Source organism: Brassica napus, chromosome A4, assembly GCF_020379485.1.
Source record: "Brassica napus cultivar Da-Ae chromosome A4, Da-Ae, whole genome shotgun sequence".
Taxonomy (NCBI): Eukaryota; Viridiplantae; Streptophyta; class Magnoliopsida; order Brassicales; family Brassicaceae; genus Brassica; species Brassica napus.
In genome coordinates, this window is record NC_063437.1 from 991,244 (window position 1) to 1,012,539 (window position 21,296).

General features: G+C 34.3%; 3 protein-coding genes and 1 pseudogene across 4 annotated transcripts; 2 read left to right on the forward strand and 2 right to left on the reverse strand.

Moving 5' to 3' along the window:
• Positions 1-296: 296 nt before the first annotated feature.
• LOC106445096 lies at positions 297-4,638 on the reverse strand. The gene is made up of 4 exons (XM_013886594.3): positions 4,273-4,638; positions 974-1,132; positions 771-879; positions 297-668 (listed from the first exon to the last, which is right to left on the reverse strand). Exons 1-4 carry the CDS (start codon positions 4,603-4,605, stop codon positions 475-477), a joined length of 795 nt encoding a protein of 264 aa, XP_013742048.2. The 5' UTR covers positions 4,606-4,638; the 3' UTR covers positions 297-474.
• Positions 4,639-7,689: 3,051 nt separating this feature from the next.
• Positions 7,690-9,220, reverse strand: LOC106449097 (annotated as a pseudogene).
• A 4,682-nt stretch (positions 9,221-13,902) lies between these two features.
• Positions 13,903-18,504, forward strand: LOC106445097 (peptidyl-prolyl cis-trans isomerase FKBP20-2, chloroplastic). Of its 2 annotated transcripts, XM_013886595.3 has the most exons (7): positions 16,703-16,865; positions 16,944-17,022; positions 17,093-17,274; positions 17,385-17,494; positions 17,577-17,685; positions 17,777-17,853; positions 18,274-18,504. In XM_013886595.3, exons 1-7 carry the CDS (start codon positions 16,802-16,804, stop codon positions 18,394-18,396), a joined length of 744 nt encoding a protein of 247 aa, XP_013742049.1. In that variant the 5' UTR covers positions 16,703-16,801; the 3' UTR covers positions 18,397-18,504. The 2 variants fall into 2 exon arrangements, with proteins under 2 accessions (XP_048634266.1, XP_013742049.1); XM_048778309.1 differs by lacking the exons at positions 17,385-17,494; positions 17,577-17,685; positions 17,777-17,853; positions 18,274-18,504 and having other exon boundaries at positions 13,903-16,865; positions 17,093-17,212.
• Positions 18,505-18,952: 448 nt separating this feature from the next.
• On the forward strand, positions 18,953-20,553 carry LOC106449098 (probable U3 small nucleolar RNA-associated protein 11). The gene is made up of 8 exons (XM_013890906.3): positions 18,953-19,125; positions 19,212-19,302; positions 19,416-19,507; positions 19,584-19,677; positions 19,774-19,853; positions 19,969-20,049; positions 20,129-20,228; positions 20,304-20,553. Exons 1-8 carry the CDS (start codon positions 19,070-19,072, stop codon positions 20,394-20,396), a joined length of 687 nt encoding a protein of 228 aa, XP_013746360.2. The 5' UTR covers positions 18,953-19,069; the 3' UTR covers positions 20,397-20,553.
• The last annotated feature ends 743 nt before the right edge of the window (positions 20,554-21,296 follow it).

The window sequence follows — 21,296 nt, forward strand, 5'->3', positions numbered from 1 at the left end:
GTTGCTGTCTCCAACCTACAGCTTCCAAGAGACTCAAATATTTTATAGTTTATGGGCCAGGCCAAAATCCTATATACATTTATATACTTTTGTCAAAATGTCATGGTCTTTGTTAAGTATACATGGGTACTAAATATAAATAAAGTTGATAGGGAGTACTACTAATTTATATCTAGATACGTACGTGTCACAGCTATGCTCAAAGATCACGTTTCCGACAAAAAAAAAATCTCTTCAAAGAGTTACATAAACATGGAACGTGATTTGAAATGTGGAATTTTTTTAAAAGACTGAGATATCAGATATATGTATACCACTAAATCACAAGTTTCTTGTCTAATGACAATGCTCGTGCTTACATTACAAATACAACCCTTTCATGTGTTTACATTTTTACGTGTTTGTGTAATGTTATTTTATTGAATCAAACCTATGAAACCAAATATTCATATACAAAACCGGGTAAATAAGAGATTAGGTTATAACAGAACCATGAATTGGGGCTTTGTTGTCCTTGAAAGCTACACCATGACTAGTAACCACCTCAAATTCCTCAGATTCATCATTATTCGAAACCTGCCTTCTCAGTTCAACACAACCACAGTAATCTACTAAGTACTTAGTTGCGTCATTGAAGTATTTGTAAAGTATAGTACCTACTCCTCCCCCTGCAAGATTTCCAAAACCCCCAAAATAAAAAAAAGGTTTCAAGATTAGAGAAATGTTGTTTTTGAGTTAAAACTAAAAGCCCTATATAATTTATTGCTTACAATGAGTGACTAATAACAAATTTTCAGATGGATACTTGTCTGCAAGAACCTTCAGTGTACTAACATATCGTTCTTTAAAGCCTGCCGCAGATTCTTCCCATTGTGGCAACTAAACACAAGAATCGAGGAAAAAAATATAATATCAAGATTATACTCAAAGAAGATGACGAAGGATCTTCCAAAACATGTCGTAGAGAGAGCACCTCTTTACAAGCCATATCCACATTAATGTCAACTGTTCCCTCAGGAAACATAGCTTGTAGATCTGAAATCTTGAAATCAAACTTCCCATCTTTGGGAGCAACGTCACTCTTAATAGCCACTGTATTCAGTATCTCGCACAATCCAAATTCAATAGCTACCTGAAGCAGAGGAGACAAGGCATAAAGCAAATGCTTCAATAAAAATGATCATACTATACATTGGTTTTTGAATTATGTTAGTAAAAAATAAAAGTATATATTATGATACATCGCCAACATTAGTAAAAACTAAAAATTACCAGGTACGTTCGTTCCAAAAAAAAATTTGTTTTAGAAACAAAATTGTTTCATAAAAAAAAATATTATATGTTTTCATAACATTTATATTATATAATAATCTATACTATACTAAAAGGGAGATATAAGCCATGGAGAGGGTGTCCACATAGGATAGAAAAATCAACCAATCAGAGAACCCGAAATTGCCATGTCATCTCATTTATTTTTCGTAAAAAATAAAAAAACAATGCGAAGGTGAGAATCGAACCCGGGTTAGTATGATATATATATATATAAGACAGTTACCACTAAGCCATTGAAACTTTCTTGGACACATATACAAGAACCACTAAGTATATAATCACAAACTCTTATGTACATTTACAATAATAAGAATTCAACTTTCAAAACTCCGATACTTTATTTTGTAAAAAAAAAAAAGTGACTAAGCTAATATATTCTTAGAAAGTGTGAGAACGTTGACAAATATGAAAAATCATAGATTTTTGTTTTCGTGACAAAGTTAAGAATTTTGTAAAAGTAAGTTTAACATATAAATTTTTGTGACAAATATGAAAAAGCATAGATTTTTGTAAAATTTTGACAAAACAACTCAAAACATACTTCTCTAATGTTTTAATAAAATATTATTTAAAGGTGCAATAATTAAATATATTAATTCAATAAATTTTGTAATTTATAGACAAAACAATAACACAAGAAATTTTGAAACATTTGTTTAACCTATCGATTTTTTTTCATGAGAATCCAACTAAACAAGATAAAAAAATAATTAGATTTAAAATATTTAATTACCATTTTATTCAATTTTGATTAATTTCAAATTGTCATAATGTATCTTTTTGAAGTTACAAATATGAAAAAGCATAGATTTTTGTACAATTTGACAAAACAACTCAAAACATATTTTTATAATGTCTTAATAAAATATTATTTAAGGATGCAATAATTAAATATATTAATTCAATAAATTTTATAATTTATAGACAAAACAATACCACAACAAATTTTGAAACATTTGTTTAACTAATCGATTTTTTTTTCATGAGAATCCAACTAAACAATTAGATTTACAAATATTTAATTACCATTTTATTCAATTTTGATTCATTTCAAATTGTAATAATGTATCATTTTGAAGTTACAAAAAAATAATGTTCTTTCTTTATTACACTAGCATTATATATAGATTCCATATACACAAAATAAATATAATATAACAACATAAGCTTGCTTTCCCCGATTCATATGAAAACTTTTTAAGTTATCCACCAAAGCAAATTAATTAAATCAATGAAATTGTTAAAATACAGCAAATTAATATATAATTTTATTTTAAATTAAATTATTTAAAAAGTGTATTTTCGTTAAAACAAAATAATAAATAAGTAAAACTGATTTGGTGGTAATTTTTAAGATATATATATCAATTCTATGAAAGAAATAGAAGCTTAATATGGAAAAAAATCTTAAATACAAAAACCTCTAAAAATTAACAAAAAAACCAATAAATTAAACTATGATATCACTTAAAAGCTTCTTAGACCATATTAATAAAATATTTAAGCGATAATTAGACAAATTTGATTTTTTTTCAGCAAAAAGTTTATTATTAATTAGCATCAGTTATTTCAAGATGTTTAAGAAATGGTGGACAAAAAAATAGGATGGACATTAATGATATATGAACTATGAATAGTACTTTGTGAAGTAGACTTAGATAACATATCTGCACATCTATTTCCAGTCTTTTTTGATGTCTAAATTCAATTTCTTCAGAGTAGTTATTCCACAAATAGATCGTATGAGATATTGTTTTGATATGTAGATTTGTTTTTTCAATGTTAAGAAGATTGATAACTGTAAAAATGTCTCCTTCGAATATGATATGTCTATAACCGAGTCCCCAACATGAGACAAGTTAGTTTAAAAAGTAAATAATTTTATTTTTTTATATTATATAATCAATATATATTATTTACTGATAATAAAAATAGTTATTCATCTATCACAAATATCTATGCAAATATGTGAATCAAGTACAACAATCAAACAACATAATGATTTCCACAAAGAAAATTTTAAAAATATATTTATGTTATGTAGTCATATTTTATATTCTTTAAATAATGTAATACAATATTATACATTATTTTTTTAGAATTGAGAAATACATATATCAGTTAGACAAATTAAGCGATAATTAGACAAATTTGATTTTTATTTTGTGAGCAAAAAGTTTATTATTAATTAGCATTACTTATTTCATGATGTTTAAGAAATGATGGACAAAAAATAGGATGGACACAAATGATATATGAACTATATATAGTTTTTTGTAAAGCTGACTTAGATAATACATATGCACATCCATTTCCAGTCCTTTTTGATGCATAAATTCAATTTCTTCATAGCAGTTATTCCACAAAGAGATCGTATGAGATATTGCTTTGATATTCAGATTTGTTTCTTGATTGTTAAGAAGATTGATAAGTGTAAAAATGTTTCATTTGAATATTATATGTCTAAAACCGAGTCCCCAACATGAGACAAGTTTGTTAAAAAGTAAATAATTCAATTTTGCTTATATTATATAATAAATATATATTATTTACTGTTAATAAAAATATAGTTATTCATCTATCACAAATATCTATGCAAATATGTGAATTAAGTACAACAATCAAACAACATAATGATTTCCACAAAGAAAATATAAAAAATATATTTATGTTATGTAGTTTTATTTTATATTCTTTAAATAATATAATACAATATTATACATTATTTTTTAGAATTGAGAAATACATATAATATTAAAAAATCTAGTAAATTATAAATTTGAAAAAATAACTAAGCTCATTAAATTCTAATTAATTTTATTTTATTATAAATTAAATTAGTAATCATATAAAATGATGTATTTGTAATATAAATTTACTGTGTTTTTTTCTAATACGTGTGAACAAATGAATATAGAGTGTTATATATTGTCTAACCTTGAGCTTAGAGTTATCGATGGAAGGCACATCTTTAGAAGACATAGCGTTGTCATCGAGACTGACGGCTGAGAGAGCAGCGACGACTTCAGCAGCGGTCTGGATGCAGCGGAGGAAAGGAGAAACAATGACACGGTGAATCGGAAACCCAACCTGGGATCGGATTCTTTGACCGGTTTGAAAGGCTCGAACCTTACCGTCGTGAACGAGCGGAGGATCCCACGGTCTCACAGCGTTTGAAACCCAAAGTGGCTCGCAACGATCGGCTCGATCACCGTGACGCATCACAATGACATTTTGGTGGCCATTGATTTTTGCTTTAGCAAACTCCATTGCTCTTTTTCTTTGTGGTTTTTGGCAGTAGCAATTGGATGTATTTATACATGCAACGATCTTTTGTTTTTGTTTTTGATGTAATAAAGTTTATTCCACAACAGGAAATTGCATGGAAGAGCATCATTACACAATAAGTTATTGTTTTTGCATGACTAATTGAAATAACTACGAAGTTTACACTAATATAATCCAACACTATAAGAAAGTACCAAGCATGAACCGATTAAAACGGTATTCGAATTAACAGATTTCATTGTTGCTCTGGTTGTTAGCCGTGGTGTGACCTTTGGAGTACGTTAGACGTTGATCATTGCACAATAAGTCATTTAGTATATTTTTTTAGAAGAATCAGTGAAATTACAACGAAGTTTATATCTTATATAATCCAGCATTCATATACAGAAACCACCAAGAATGAACTGATTAAATAAATAAATCGTTAATTCATAATTGAACTGCATTCTCCATTTCTGGTCAACTAGTACATCTTTTAACTTTCTACAATATATAAAATTAAATAATTAATGCATAATAGCATACTGTAAAATCAGTTGCACAAAAAAGAAACATCTGTAAAATAATATTGTAGTAAGATGTGACCTGCTATTAAGTAGTCCAAGTAAACGCATAGACGAAAATGAAATGCATAGAGGTAATAAACATATAAACATTGTTATTAGTCCGCAGATATTTGGATCTACTGGCTGGATAACAGAGCAACCTCAGTAGAGAGATTCTCAAATTGAGTTTCCAAGCCACAAAATATTGTTATTTAATATGTTTTATTATTTTATTAATTATATTTTAAAATATCTAAAAGATGACATGGATGACTAAAGTTATTCATATGATAATTTGTATCTATGTCTCTCTGTTTTTATATTTTTAATGTACTTTTAGCTATCAAGTGAGAACTCACATTCGAATTGTTTTAAGAGACATTACGAAAAGTGGATGTGATGAACCGATGGTAATAGAGTTAAGAACACCACCACCACGCCATGCGCTTTGCTCTTGCGCTTCTCTCATGCTCTTATCCTCGAGCCCGGATCTCCCTCTTTAACACCGCCTCAACCCCCACAACAACAAGTACTCTGTACTCAGCTCATTCTCGACAAGACTCACCTGAATCACGACGACAGCTCCCACCGATGATGCCTCGTGCTCCGACGGCGTCTTGGGTGCGTTGATGTGCCAAAAGAAAATCCCAATCTTAGTGGGCCTTATGGGCTTGAGCCTTGCAACCGGTTCACTTAGACGACATCCCTCTCTTGTGTATCCTCCTTCCCATAACCCGAAGGTACTTTCTTGTGGTCTCGTACCACAATTCCTTCTGTCTGTGTCCATATCAAGCTTTGTAATGTCAAATTTATTGGAGAGAAGATCCCACATCGAATATATGAAAGGGACTTGAGTAATATATAAGTGACTTGGATCAATCCACTAATTGCCAATTGGTTTTAAGTTGGAAGCCCAAGAAACTTATCATGGTATCAGAGCGGGCCCAATACCCTGACCCATTAATCCGGCCCGGACAGTGGCCCGATCATCCCATTAGCTGATGGCCCATAGAAGGCTCAGTTCCGCCGAGATCGCTAGAAAATAAAAGCATGATTTCGGAGGGGGTATGATGGATTCTGCGAGATTAATGGTTATACGCACCATTATCTCGAGGGAGGGTATTGGAGAGAAGATCCCACATCGAATATATGAAAGGGACTTGAGTAATATATAAGTGACTTGGATCAATCCACTAATTGCCAATTGGTTTTAAGTTGGAAGCCCAAGAAACTTATCATGGTATCAGAGCGGGCCCAATACCCTGACCCATTAATCCGGCCCGGACAGTGGCCCGATCATCCCATTAGCTGATGGCCCATAGAAGGCTCAGTTCCGCCGAGATCGCTAGAAAATAAAAGCATGATTTCGGAGGGGGTATGATGGATTCTGCGAGATTAATGGTTATACGCACCATTATCTCGAGGGAGGGTATTGGAGAGAAGATCCCACATCGAATATATGAAAGGGACTTGAGTAATATATAAGTGACTTGGATCAATCCACTAATTCCCAATTGGTTTTAAGTTGGAAGCCCAAGAAACTTATCAAAATTCTATAATGGAATGGGATATGATGTTAGGTTCAGCCGGCTTATCCTACTTATCACTGAGTATTTTCTCTGATGTATATGAGATTCACATAGTCTTTTCAGACAATGTTGGAAATAGAGCTGTTTGTTTGCTGGACTATTTAGCTAGTTCTAGCTTTTCTTGGGGCTTTGCAGCCTCGTCTCAAACCCATTAGCTTGGGTGTATCAACGTCGTTTACGTGCTTGTTGGAGCTTTCGTTCCTTTAGGGATACAAGTGAAGATTATTCAAGGACCTCTTCACATTGAGCAAGTCTCTCCTGCCAACATTCCTATCTTATGTTTTAGTGTACTATCTTTGTTGTTCAGTTTACCGTTGAGATTAATTCTGATTTTTATCGTCTTACCGTCGAGCATGGCTCTGGTTGTAACCATTTAAACATTTGAGTTTTAATATATTCCATTGACAAAAAAAGAGCATCCCAATAGAAAGTTCTAGGTTATAGGTTCTAAAAGTACATATAATATATATATTACATTTACATCCATTAAAAATATCTTTTATATATAAGCCAAGTCTAATAAGTATTGACTGGAAACAATTAAGAAGTTAATATATTCTCCTTGATAAGTCATGTTTTTTCCACTACATCCAAAAACGTAAAGTTTGATGAAACCAAGTGCAAAGCCTTGAAAGAAATCGTATTTTAAATGGCCAGCAAACTGCCAGAAGATTGTGGAGGCAATGAATATATATTGCAAGTCTAAGAAAGAGCTTATGCGTTTGGTATCGATCCTTGATGAGAAGTGCAAGTGCCCCTCCTACGTGAAGGACGCACGTAAGGTTTATCATTGCTCCCAGATAATAGCAACGAGAAATGATAGCTATGCTTTTAATCTCCTTAAAATTTCATTTCATGTTATTGTCGTTGTTGTTGTTTCTACTCTGCTTATAGTATTCCCCTTCAATAATTAAAGTAGTACAACATTTCAATTTATATTTTAATATGATATCTCTTATTGATTAAAATGAAACATAGATTACATGAGTGGAAAAGGGGAAAATGAAAAAAAAAACCAAAAATAAAATAAAGAAAATGAACCATAAATATGTGTGTTATCGAAAATTTGTGGAAGAGAATGAAAAATTATTGAATCATGTTTCACTGAATCTAACCGTCACAAAAATATTCATATAAAAGCCATCTATATGGGAGATTGGATTATAAGAGGACCATGAATCGGGGCTTTGTTGTCCTTGAAAGCTACACCATGACTTGTAACCACCTCAAAGTCCACAGATTCACCAAATCCATCATTATCCATAAGCTGCCTTCTCAACTCAACACAACCACAGTAATCTACTAAGTACTTAGTTGCGTCTTTGAAGTATTTGTAAAGCATAGAACTTACACCTCCCCCTGAAAATTTCAAACAATAAACGGTCTCAAGATTAGACAAATGTCGGTTTTGAGATAAAACTAAAAAAAGCCATAATGTTTTTGCTTACAGTGGGTGACTAGCAACAAATTCTCTGAAGGATACTTCTCTGCAAGAATCTTCAATGTATTAACATATCTTTCTTTAAAGGCTTCCACAGATTCTCCCCACTGTGGAAACTAGACACAACCAGCATAGAATCGTGGAAAATATAGTCAAAGAAATGAAGAAGATCGATTAAGTAGGAATCTTCTATAAGAATGTTGTAGAGAGAGTACCTCTTTATAAGCCATTTCCACATTGTGATCAAATGTTCCCTCAGGAAACATAGCTTCAAGATCTGAAAACTTGAAATCAAACTTCCCATCTTTGGGAACAACGTCACTCTTAATAGCCATTGTGTTCAGTGTCTCGCACAATCCAAATTCGATAGCCACCTGAAGCACAATAGACAAGGCATAAAGCATCCCTAATGCTTCAATAAAAATGATCAACAGACTTTTTGAAGTTTCAGCTTACAAAATTAGTAAATTTATCATACAATTCAATATATATATATACGTACTTTGTGAATTAATACGATCTATCACAACTCAGATATACGTACTTTGTAGGTATATATTCACAGACACACACTATTAGGCTTTCACCAACATTAGTAAAAAAGTAATTATGATATTGATACATCACTAACATTAGTAAAAAGTAAAAAACTACTAAGTCTACTATATTACACTCTAAAGAATTAGTGTTATTGTCTAACCTTGAGCTTAGAGATATCGATGGAAGGCATAGCGTTGTCACCGAGATCGTCGGCTGAGAGAGCGGCGACGACTTCGGCAGCGGTCTGGATGCAGCGGAGGAAAGGAGAAACAAAGACACGGTGAATCGGAAACCCAATCTGAGATCGGATTCTTTGACCGGTTTGAAAGGCTCGAACCTTACCATCGTGTACGAGCGGAGGATCCCACGGTCTCTCAGCGGTTGAAACCCATATTGGCTCACAATGGTCGAGCCGGTCACCGTGGCGCATCACGATGGGCATTCATGTTTGATTTAGCAGACTCCATCAATGCTCTTTTTCTGTGTGGTCTTTGCTACTAGACATGGGAGAGGTATATTTATACACATGCAAGTGACCTTTTTTTTTGGTGTAATAAAGTTATAACGAAAGTGGTGTCTTTATGTGGAATAAAATTCTACATAAAGGAAATTGCGTGGAAGATCATTAGATTCTTGTTTTTACATGACTCACTGAAATTACTAAGAAACTTGCATCTACATGAATCCAAAATTAGTAGAAACCACCAAGAATTAACCAGTTAAAATAAAATAAATAAATCGTTAACTGAACTGCATTAAACGCTTATAGCATTAAACATGGAAGGAGTAGTACAATCTAAAGGACATTAATCTTTAACTACGTGCGAATGTAGTCTCTTTTATGTGAAAACTAGGGTCGGTGTCCGCGCTAGCGCGGATTACATGTTTAATAAAAGTCAGCTCAATTTAAATTTGGAGTTTTGAAGTTTCTGAAAGGGTAAGTTAAATTTTGTTTATTTTATAATGCAAAGATGTTGGAAGCGGTGATCATTTTAAAAAAAAAAAAACAGTAAGTTTGAATAATAAATTGTTTTGAGGAATTTAATATTCGTAAGAGAAAATAGTATTTGTGTGTGCCTATTTAATTGACGTAGGAAGTGGTAACGTAAGTGTTTTAAAAGTTGACTGGTGTCGTTTGCTATGAGGCTTAGGATAGCAGTTTATTCTTCTTTTCGAAGCATTGTATGATATCAATATCGTTGTCAAAGTAGAAGTGCGATCCAGGTGTGGTTGTGAGTGATAGTTTTCCTGAGAAAGTCAAATATTTGTAAGCATCTAGTTTGTCGTAAACTTTATGTTTAGTTTATTACCTTCATGTAATCGTGGAATGATACTTGTGATGATTACGATTTGGTTCTTCCTGGTAGATATGTGATTTAACTCTCTGAAATTAGATGCCTCCTTGTCCCATAAAGTTAGACGTACCAATTTCGAACTAAAAATAATTATAGTATTATATTTTGTTTAGTTGTAAAGTTAGTACCTGTCTAAACGCAATCCAATGATGATTTTTGAATCTGTGTAGTGATTATATAAATCACTTCCTTGGATGAGGCATATGCGGCCAACAACATCTGGTTTTTGGTTTTTTTTTACCTGGGAGGAAGTTGGTTGCACTTGCTAACCTGATCAACTGAGAGTAGCGTTGGGGCCGGAATATGTATGAAGGAATCAGTGAAATGTTTTCTTGAATCAGTGTAATAATTGTTGTCTCATTGATATTGATTATGTATGGTTGAACGGTAAGCCTGAACGTTGGTTATTGGGAAGAAGATTAAAATATCAAATGTGATAAATTTTCCCTTCCTCGAAGCGTTGGTACATTGTGTCAGACGTAGAAATAGGCACCCTCCCTTCTATTTTTTGTTCATGTTTAGTGGTTAATAGCCATCATTTAAAATGTAGTTGGAATAATTAAAAGTAAGTATTTTAAGACAAACCTGGATGTCAAAACAAATGAAAGTTGTTCCTAGGAAAGCATTTTTCTTTTTGTGACTTGTGATGGGTCAGATCCTAATGATCCTAACGATTATTGGATGAGGTCCGAGGGTATCGCCCCAATTGTTTTGATCTCCTGTTGCATGTTCTACACAGATAAGAATGAGAATTATTTTGTATTGCCCATTTTTATTAATTTCATATTTTTTTGGAAGTGAACATAGTTATGGTTTTGTTTGTTTTTAAAAATTATTGACATGTTTATTTAAAAATTAAAGTAGGCCGGGTCATAATTAGAACTGGTAGTAGTAAATTTGTTGGATGGGTTTGATAGTAGAATTTAGCTTTTTTTTAGAAATTTATAGTGGCTGTGTGTGAAATGAGAGGTTGTATTATCTTGGGCGGACTATTTTAAGATTAAAGGAAACTTAGCCGGTTCATATATTGTTAAAGAAAACAGTAGAAATAATAAATTGTCTGAAAAAATAGAAAATTCAAAAGAAAATAGTTTGACAGTTGAAATAAGTAATTGTCCAAAGTAAATAATATTTGGTAGGTAACGAAGAAGAATTACAATAAGATAAGACGTAGACGATGTCTACTAGGTTTATTGTGAGTGGTCTTGTAGAGCGGCCACTTTCTATTGCGGGATGAGGCTATTGACTGGGCCGTGAAGATTTCCTTTTTTTAATTGCAAGCCCACTTCGTGATGACCTGGCATATTGATTGGTCCTCATTATTTGTGCACATGTGGATAGGCTTAGGAAGCTATGATTTAGCTCCTTTTATATGAGGCATATGCGGCCAACAACATCTGGTTTTTGTTTTTTTTTACCTGGGAGGAAGTTGGTTGCACTTGCTAACCTGATCAACTGAGAGTAGCGTTGGGGCCGGAATATGTATGAAGGAATCGGTGAAATGTTTTCTTGAATCGGTGTAATAATTGTTGTCTCATTGATATTGATTATGTATGGTTGAACGGTAAGCCTGAACGTTGGTTATTGGGAAGAAGATTAAAATATCAAATGTGATAAATTTTCCCTTCCTCGAAGCGTTGGTACATTGTGTCAGACGTAGAAATAGGCACCCTCCCTTCTATTTTTTGTTCATGTTTAGTGGTTAATAGCCATCATTTAAAATGTAGTTGGAATAATTAAGAGTAAGTATTTTAAGACAAATCTGGATGTCAAAACAAATGAAAGTTGTTCTTAGGAAAGCATTTTTCTTTTTGTGATTTGTGATGGGTCAGATCCTAATGATCCTAACGATTATTGGATGAGGTCCGAGGGTATCGCCCCAATTGTTTTGATCTCCTGTTGCATGTTCTACACAGATAAGAATGAGAATTATTTTGTATTGCCCATTTTTATTAATTTCATATTTTTTGGAAGTGAACATAGTTATGGTTTTGTTTGTTTTTAAAAATTATTGACATGTTTATTTAAAAATTAAAGTAGGCCGGGTCATAATTAGAACTGGTAGTAGTAAATTTGTTGGATGGGTTTGATAGTAGAATTTAGTTTTTTTTTAGAAATTTATAGTGGCTGTATGTGAAATGAGAGGTTGTATTATCTTGGGCGGACTATTTTAAGATTAAAGGAAACTTAGCCGGTTCATATCCCACTATATAAAATGGACTATTTTTAAGCTTCCTAAAGCTAGCCACATGCTCAAAATAATCAGGACCAATCAAATTGCCACGTCACTGCCAGATTAGGCTTCAAATTAAAATCACGATCGGGCTTCCTGTGCGCTAACTCATTCTCTGACTCCGTATTTTTGTTTTGCGCCATCAGCCGAAGTGAAGCCAAACTCAGATAATTTACTTTCACCCAGCCCAGCCCATTAATCCCATCAATCTGATAATTCACTTTATCCCAACCCAGCCCATTAACCCTAATCTACGTATTGTTGAAACTCAAGCCAAAACGCACACAGCTTTCTCATCCTCTGAATAACCTAATCGCCGTCTCCCCCATTTACCTTTCTCTCATGACGACCCATCTCGAAGCCCATTCCCGAGCCACTCTCTCATAAGCATAATCCCGTGTTCTAAACATCCCGTGTTAAATTTTTTAAAACACTCATATCTTAGAAATAGTTTAGAAAATATCTTTATATAAATGTTTTTTTCTTGAATAATATTTAATTATAATTTTTTGTATCTTTTTAACTTTTATAATAAAATTATTGTTTTCAGATAGCTACAAAATATAAATAAGAATTATCTTATTTTAAATTTTTTTGATAATTTTATTATATTATTTTAAAATCATTTATTTAATATTAATATAACATATAAATTTTATATGATTAAAATAAAATTCGTTTTTAATTATATATAAAATTCATTAAGGGTATTCTTTTAATTAACACATTAGCGAATCAGTTAGAAATTAATAATAAATCAATAACCTATCTAAAAGTCTAAAACCTAACAAAATATGACAAATAAGAAAAACTAACTAAATTTTAATATAAAATAGAAATTTAATATTACTAATAAAAAATTCATTTTTAATATATATATAATATTAATTAAGGGTATTTTTAAATTAATAAATTAGTGACTTAGCTAAAAATAAATAATAAAACAGTAAGAAATAATAAATTGTCTGAAAAAATAGAAAATTCAAAAGAAAATAGTTTGACAGTTGAAATAAGTAATTGTCCAAAGTAAATAGTATTTGGTAGGTAACGAAGAAGAATTACAATAAGATAAGACGTAGACGATGTCTGCTAGGTTTATTGTGAGTGGTCTTGTAGAGCGGCCACTTTCTATTGCGGGATGAGGCTATTGACTGGGCCGTGAAGATTTCATTTTTTTAATTGCAAGCCCACTTCGTGATGACCTGGCATATTGATTGGTCCTGATTATTTGTGCACATGTGGATAGGCTTAGGAAGCTATGATTTAGCTCCTTTTATATAGTAGGATTCACAAACGAAATTGCGAGGAAGATCATTACATGAAAATGATTTTTTCTTTCACATGGCCCATTAAATTTTTTTAAAAAAAAAAATTTTAACGGCAATTACTGCGAAATTCAGATTTATATGATCCACCATTTTTCAAAAACCACCAAGAATCAACATCAAATAATCTATGCTTGGGCCTAGCTTGAAATAATCGGCCCAGTAGTTTTCCTAATCAAAATAAAACTGTATAGGCCCATGTACGTGACGTAACATAAACATTTGGACATTAACTGGGTCCACATAAGACGGAAGTCAGACCAATCTAGAATCTCTTGCAGGACACTGAACTGAAAGATACGATCTTCCCTTCTTTTGTTCTAATGTTAAAAAAATATCAACCGACGTCGAATGCTTCGCGTAGCAGATAACGCCAAGGGTCAATTCCGTAAATCCCGACAACAGACTTTCCGACAAGCAGCTTCTTTAATCTCTCTCTCTCTCTCTGTTGCAAGATAGTTTGCATTCTCACTCTTTGTCTGAACAAAACACAACTTTAATGTTAGATCTGTCTTTTACGTCGCTACGAAGTCTTCTTTCCTTCCTCCACATACCTTACCACAACCCCAATAAAGCCCTAAACAACACTCCTTCTTCCTTCTTCTCCCACTCGAGATCTCAAAATCAAATGGCGTCTCCGAGTTCATACACCAAGCATCCTTCTCCTCCGCGAAGCACCACCGCCGCCGCTACGCCGCCGTCTGCCTCCCCAACCGGTGGAGGATTCTTCTCTAAGCCTATCCTACTCGGTATGTTCCTCCTCGCCTTGCCATTGTTCCCTTCTCAGGCTCCCGACTTCGTCGGAGAGACGGTTCTCACCAAGCTCTGGGAGCTGATTCACCTCCTCTTTGTCGGCATTGCCGTCGCTTACGGTTTGTTCAGCCGCAGGAACGTCGGAGAATCAAACGTTGAGTCGAGGGTGAGTTGTGTAGATGAGTCTTCCTTGTCTTACGTGTCTGGAATCCTCCAGGCTTCCTCTGTTTTCGACGAGGAGGAGGAAGAGGAGACGAATAAGTCTGAGTACGCTGAGATCAATCAAGTGCAAGCCTGGAACTCGCGGTATTCGCAAGGGAGGTCTAAGGTTGTTGTGGTTGCGAGACCAGCTTATGGTCTTGATGGTCACGTTGTGCACCAGTCGCTAGGCTTGCCGGTTAGGAGTTTAAGGTCGGCTCTTGAGGAGGAGAAGGAGAAAGCTGAGGAGGAGTCATTGGCTGATGATGATGATGAGGTCGTGGCTGAGATGATGGCAATGGGAGACGATGAAACCCGGTTTACGACCCGGTCTAGTGTTTCTTCTTCTTCATCACGGACTAGCTTTGAGTCCAATGATCAGAAGAACAGATACTCGCCTTCTCGTTCTGTCTCTGGGGAGTCTTTAAACTCTAATGTGGAGGAGAAGAGTCTTCAAGGGTCATCACGGTGTAGTTCGCCATCATTGCCACCGTCTCCATCGCCAGAGATAGTGACCGATGAGACTCACAGGCGTGTGTTACACTCTCAGCATTATAGTGATGGTTCTTTGTTAGAGGAAGGTGTGAGAAGAGGGTTTGTAGATGAACTAGAGGGACCAGGATCTAAATCACTTAAACTGCTGAGTGATGAAAGTTCTTTGAAAGGGAAGAGCAAGTCTCGCAGATCTTATCCTCCTGATCTAACCTTATCACCACCCGTTGATGGTGCTGATCGTTCCACTACTAGAAGACGGTATCTTCAGCAGAAGAGTGATAGCCATTTGTTTGAGAAAGGGTTAGAGTCTGAGCATCACAAGATGAGTGTCAAGAAGGTACGGAGCCACGACTCTTTGGAGTTCAAACCAAGGAATGATAAAGCTTCAAGGCGTTCTTCACGAGGTGGCAGTGAAACTTTGGTGGTGAAAGACAACAAAAGAAACTCAGAGGATGATGATGACTCTGAGGATTATGATGATAACAAGGAAGTAATATCAAACCGTCCAAGATGTGAACCACAATCTTGGAGAGGTTCTAGTAAAGTTTCATCAATAGGAAAGTCTGTGAGGACTATAAGATCTGATTCATCTGATGATAGGGCAGGAAGAAGAAAACCAAGAAGACAATGGCAACAAGAACTAGCAATAGTACTACACCAGGAGAAGCATTCAGAAACTCTCACTACATCAGAGCCAGAAGATGATGATGATGATGATGTTATGGAAGAGAGTGAGGCAGAGCAACCTGATGTTACTTTGGAGGAGGAAGAGGAAGAAGTTGCTGCTGTTTGGGAAAGCCAGAGCAATGCAAGCAATGAGCATTACGAAGTTGATAAAAAGGCTGATGAGTTCATAGCAAAGTTCAGAGAACAGATTAGGTTGCAGAAACTTCATTCTGGTGAGCAACGAAGAGGAGGTGGCACTGGCGTTATCAGAAACATACACTTCAGATGATACTACACTACACTCACCATTGCTTCATTTTTACTTGTATTATTTTGATGTAATAATTTATTTGTCTGCATTTGTTGATGAGAATCTTGTTGAATCATCACTCTCTTTGTTTGAGGTTTATACTGTTGAGTAAAATGAAAATTTATTAATGAATAATTATGCTCTTTGACTGTATTTGACTTATGACTAGAGGTAGGGCTGGGATTTTGAACCGAAATTTCGGTTAGAAAATCCTCTTTGATTCAATAGTTTTTTTTTTTTTAGGATCAGTTTTCGGCTTGGTTTGCTTTGTTTTTTGTTTTTAATTTAAAATATTATACCAGCCATTTCAAAATTTTAAAGCGAACTAAGTGAATTAACTAAATTTCGAATTGAATTTACAAAATTTAACTGAAATTAACCGAATTCATCCAAAATTTAACAAAATTAAACTAAAATTAAACTGGAATCAAAAACTTTAGTAAGATTCTCACAATTCGAACTAATCGAGTACCTAACTGAACCAAACTTTATTTCAGATTAATTCGATAAAAAAATATGTTGAACCAAACCAACCGAACCTGCATAGTTAACTAGAGGATGGTTTTGTTTGAAAAGCCAAGTCAACTGTCTTTGACTAAAGGACTAGAGGAAAGGATTTGTCCGAAAAAAAAATCTGGGGACTAAATTGTAATAAACTGAAAGCAGAGGAGGTAAGGCGAAATTATCCATGAAATGAAATGCAGAAGAAGAAGTTAGGATAACATTGGATGTTGCAGAAAGCTATGGTGACGATTTTATCAAATCCTCTCTCTCCGAAGCTTACGTTTCTATGTGAGTTCTTGTCTCTATCATCAGACAGAGTAAGCTGGTTCTTGAGTAAAGTAAGCTTAAGCGTGTGAGTTTTTGTAGGTGAAAGCCTCGGGATCTTGAAATGTCGGAGCAAAAGCACGACGTGTTGTTCATTGAGTCAAGAACCAAAGTACCAAAGGTAAATTACTTTTGGTCTGTTCTTTGGTTGTGCCATTGTTGATGACGATAAGGTTTTTAAAAAACTGCAGCTTGAGTAGGAGGAATCTTGTTTACGTTTTGGTTACTTCACCGTGTTTGTTTGCAACGTTACCATCGTCTGCCAAGACTAAATCAAAGAGCCCTTATGACGAGAGAAGGTTACTAGAACAGAACAAGAGGATACAGAGAGAGAACAATGCTCCTGATGAGTTTCCCAACTTTGTTAGAGAAGGTTTAAACGCTTCTTATTATTGCATCTCTAAACAAAACTATTTTCTCATTTTGAGTTAATATTCTTACTGAATATAATACTTATTATTGTGTTTGCTGGTGATAGTGCAGGTTTTGAGGTTAAGGTAGTAGCTTCAGATAATTACGTAAAGGCAGATTCAGGACTTATATATCGAGATTTCGATGTTGGTCAAGGTGATTGCCCTAAAGATGGTCAGCAGGTACATTATCCCATCCTAGACTCAAATCACAAAAAGGGACTAGAGTTTTGGTTATGATACTATTATGGTGTTTGTTTGATAGGTGACTTTTCATTATATTGGATATAATGAGTCCGGAAGACGAATAGACAGTACTTACATTCAAGGCTCACCTGCTAAGATCCGCATGGGAACCAATGCACTTGTTCCAGGCAAGTTAAAAATATATGATGCAGTCTAATGTGTATGATTGTTAACGAAGAATCTAACATGTTGAAGATTGTTTTTTTTCTGCTAATGCAGGATTTGAAATGGGCATTCGCGACATGAAGCCTGGTGGACGAAGAAGGATCATCATCCCTCCAGAACTGGGACCTCCGGTTAGTTCCTACTTCTTATACTTTACACCGTTCTTCTTGACTGTCAATGCTAGACGGTGGTTAGACGCTATATAGAGGATTATTGTTTAGGCACATGCCTAAACCGATTTTTTTTAAAATGTGTGGAAAATCGTTTCGTTTAGATCCGAGTTGCCGTTTAGGCGGGTCCACTTGCCTAGACCGTTTATAGAACAGTGTTGGATGTTCATTATTCTAGACAACAAACTTGGTTACTAGTGAATACACATTCACCTGACATCAACACTATTTTTTTGTTAAATGGAACTTCTAGATTGAGTCTGCTCGTTTAGGACATAAGTAAACTAATGTAGATGAATCTTTTACCTGTCTTTATCTATAAGATTGATCATATTTTTGACTAATAATATGTTGCTGTCTACATCATTTGGATGTAACCAGGTGGGACCTTCGACCTTCTTCAGCTCGAAGCAATTTGAAGTTTTCGATGTGGAGCTGGTTAGTATCCAGAACTGTGAGAGGAGGACAATAGTAGGATTCTACTCGGATGTCACTTGCAGTTAACTTATTGAGTAATGTAGCTTCATTGAATCTCTGTACTCTTGGTTATTCTCTCAAACTCTAAAACTGCAAAAAGAAAGAAAGAAACAATATACATTTTTTTTCTGCTTAGGCTTTGATCATGTATAGTCTTGGCATTTTCATAAGCATAGTTATCGTTTATTGCTTGGTTGAATCACGTTTTAACCGTTTTGGGCTCGTCAAATCAAAGCCCATCGATCCCTCAGGCCCAGATTTATCCTATCTTCTTTTCATTTCCTTGTTTTATATCTTTTAACCCTAACTTTTGGCACTCTTTACGATTCACCCCCAAACAATTAATTAACTCTACAAAGATGCATTGTAATTTGAAACGGTAGATGTTCAATGCTCCTCACATTTTGATTTTTGAAAACTCCAATTTTGTGATTTCATATAAAGACCAGGTGAAAACTGTCATTATTTGTGTTGACAAAAAAAAAACTTTGTAAACAGACAGCAAAATAGTTTGAAAGGGTAAACTAGTAATTGTTGCAACGAGACTCAGACGACACTAAACCTTTAGTATAAGCCAGAAGGTTCGACATTCTTCTATTCCCATAAACCCTAAAGTCTTATCTCGCCGTCTTCTCCTCTCTTTTTTTGCAAAAAACAGAGTTGCGAGTCATCGGAAAATCGTCGTTAAAGCCATCTAAACATGTCGTCGCTACGTAATGCCGTTCCACGGCCAGCTCACAAGGAACGATCTCAACCGTAAGCTTTGCTCTTTTCTTTCTTCTTCTTTCGTTCGTTTCCTCTGTTTCTCTGCTTAAAGTATCGATTTTTAATTAACGTATCAGGCAAGCGAGGAAGAAGTTTGGTCTCCTCGAGAAGCACAAGGACTATGTCATCCGAGCTAAGGCTTACCACCAAAAGGAAGACATTAAAAAGGTACAATCTTTATGCTTATTATAGATATGTTTATTGAAAGCTCGTGCCTTTGACAGTATATGTTCATGAAGTGTTTCAATTTTTATTGTTGTTCTTGATTTTTTTTTGTGCAGAAACTTAAGCAGAAGGCGGCTTTCAAGAATCCAGATGAGTTCTATTACAAGATGATCAATAGTAAAACAGTTGATGGAGTTCATAGACCAAAGTAGTAACCTTATTTGAAGCCTCTCACATTTTTTTGCTAAGCTCATGGTTTCTCCTACTCTTTTGATTGGTTTCAGGGAAGAGGTAAACAAGTACAGTGCAGAAGAGCTTATGATAATGAAGACCCAAGATATTGGATATGTCTTCCAGAAATGGCAGAGTGAGAAGAACGTAAGTCTATCTTTCTCTCTTCAGTGCAATAGCTTTATGTTTAGACATCAGAAACTCAAGAGTCATATTTATCCTTTTTTTTTTCCTCTTTTGTAGAAAATTGATAAGCTTACTGCATCACTGCAATGTACGGAGGACCAGCCTAGCCGGAGACATGTCTACTTTGCAGAAGACAGGTTTCTTTTTTCTTCACTTTGTATGAAGTGTTCTGTTATGCTTAGTAGTAAGTTAGTACCATAGTGTATGCGTTACCTTGTGATCTGTAACTCTTGTTTTTTTTTTCTTTATCAGAGAGGAAGCTAGAGAGCTGGAGTTACAAGCTAGAAGCAAAAGTGATGTCACCACAATAGCCATTCCTAAAGATATTAAAAAGTATGCATCTGATCTGAAACATAGAGAGGTATCAAACTAGAAAGCAATACTCAGCATCTTCTTCCATCTCTTGAATCAGGAAAATGGACAGATCATACAGAGACCTCGAGGCAAGGAAGAGCAGGGCAAAAGACTTGGAGAAGCTATACATGGATATGTCAATGCAGAAGGAGCTACAGGTAAATATTATCTATGACTTTATCTTGCTAACATAATGGTGAACATCTCTGACTAAAACTTTTTTTATTGTTTAGAAAAAGGGTCGCAAACGTAAGCTGCGTGAGGACGAGATACTCAACCCAAATGGCAAACCGGTTTACAAATGGAAAGCAGATCGAAAACGCTGAAGTTAAAAAAAAAGCTTTCATGGTTGTGTAGTATCTTCTTCACAACATGTTTTTGATCTCAGTTTTACTATATAGTTTCTTCATCTCCAGAACTTGAAATGAGAATTTCTGATGGGACATTGTTGCTAAGCTAATTAGTTAATGTGATTGATACACACATGGGAGCTAAAGCAGTTGTGAAACATCCAAAGATTCAGACCATTAATGATGTATTCCTTTAAATAGAAAGTAGGGGGTTGGAAAAGAAGGTTGTTATTTATAGCAACCAGCAAGGGGGGTTTCTTTCTCTTGTGTTTTGTTTTTGCTTTAAATATGCAAATCTTACTCAAAAGGGAAAGTGCAATTTGATTTGTTATTTTTGGTTTCTTCTCGATTTGTGTTTCTTTTACTTACAAAGTAACGGAGAGATTACATGATTTCTTAAGTAAAGAAGATATTGTCCCTTTGGCATAAATCACATGTCTGGCGCACATGGTTTATGATTATTTGCCATTTTTACTAGAGAAAACGTTAAATATTCTTAAATTACTATTTAAGAAACATCATAAAAGCGATTAATTAACTATGAGAAAATCGTAACTATTAAAGGCGTAAGACCCATGTTATGATATGCGTTATTACGACTAAAACATCGAATCTATCTTAAAAATCACCTCTGACAAATAGGAAAATCTCTAATATCAGAAAACTATTAATTATTTACAAACCAAATTTTATACAAATGATGTATTCATTAAATAGATTATATACGTATAGAAATTTTGAAGTTAATACCAAGAAATGTAATTACTAATTTAAAAAGGAAGATATGACAAGCTATTTTATATATCATTCTGAATATGCCAGATACTCGATGGTTTAAATATTAAAAAAAAAATCTGTAAAAATAGTGTTAACTTA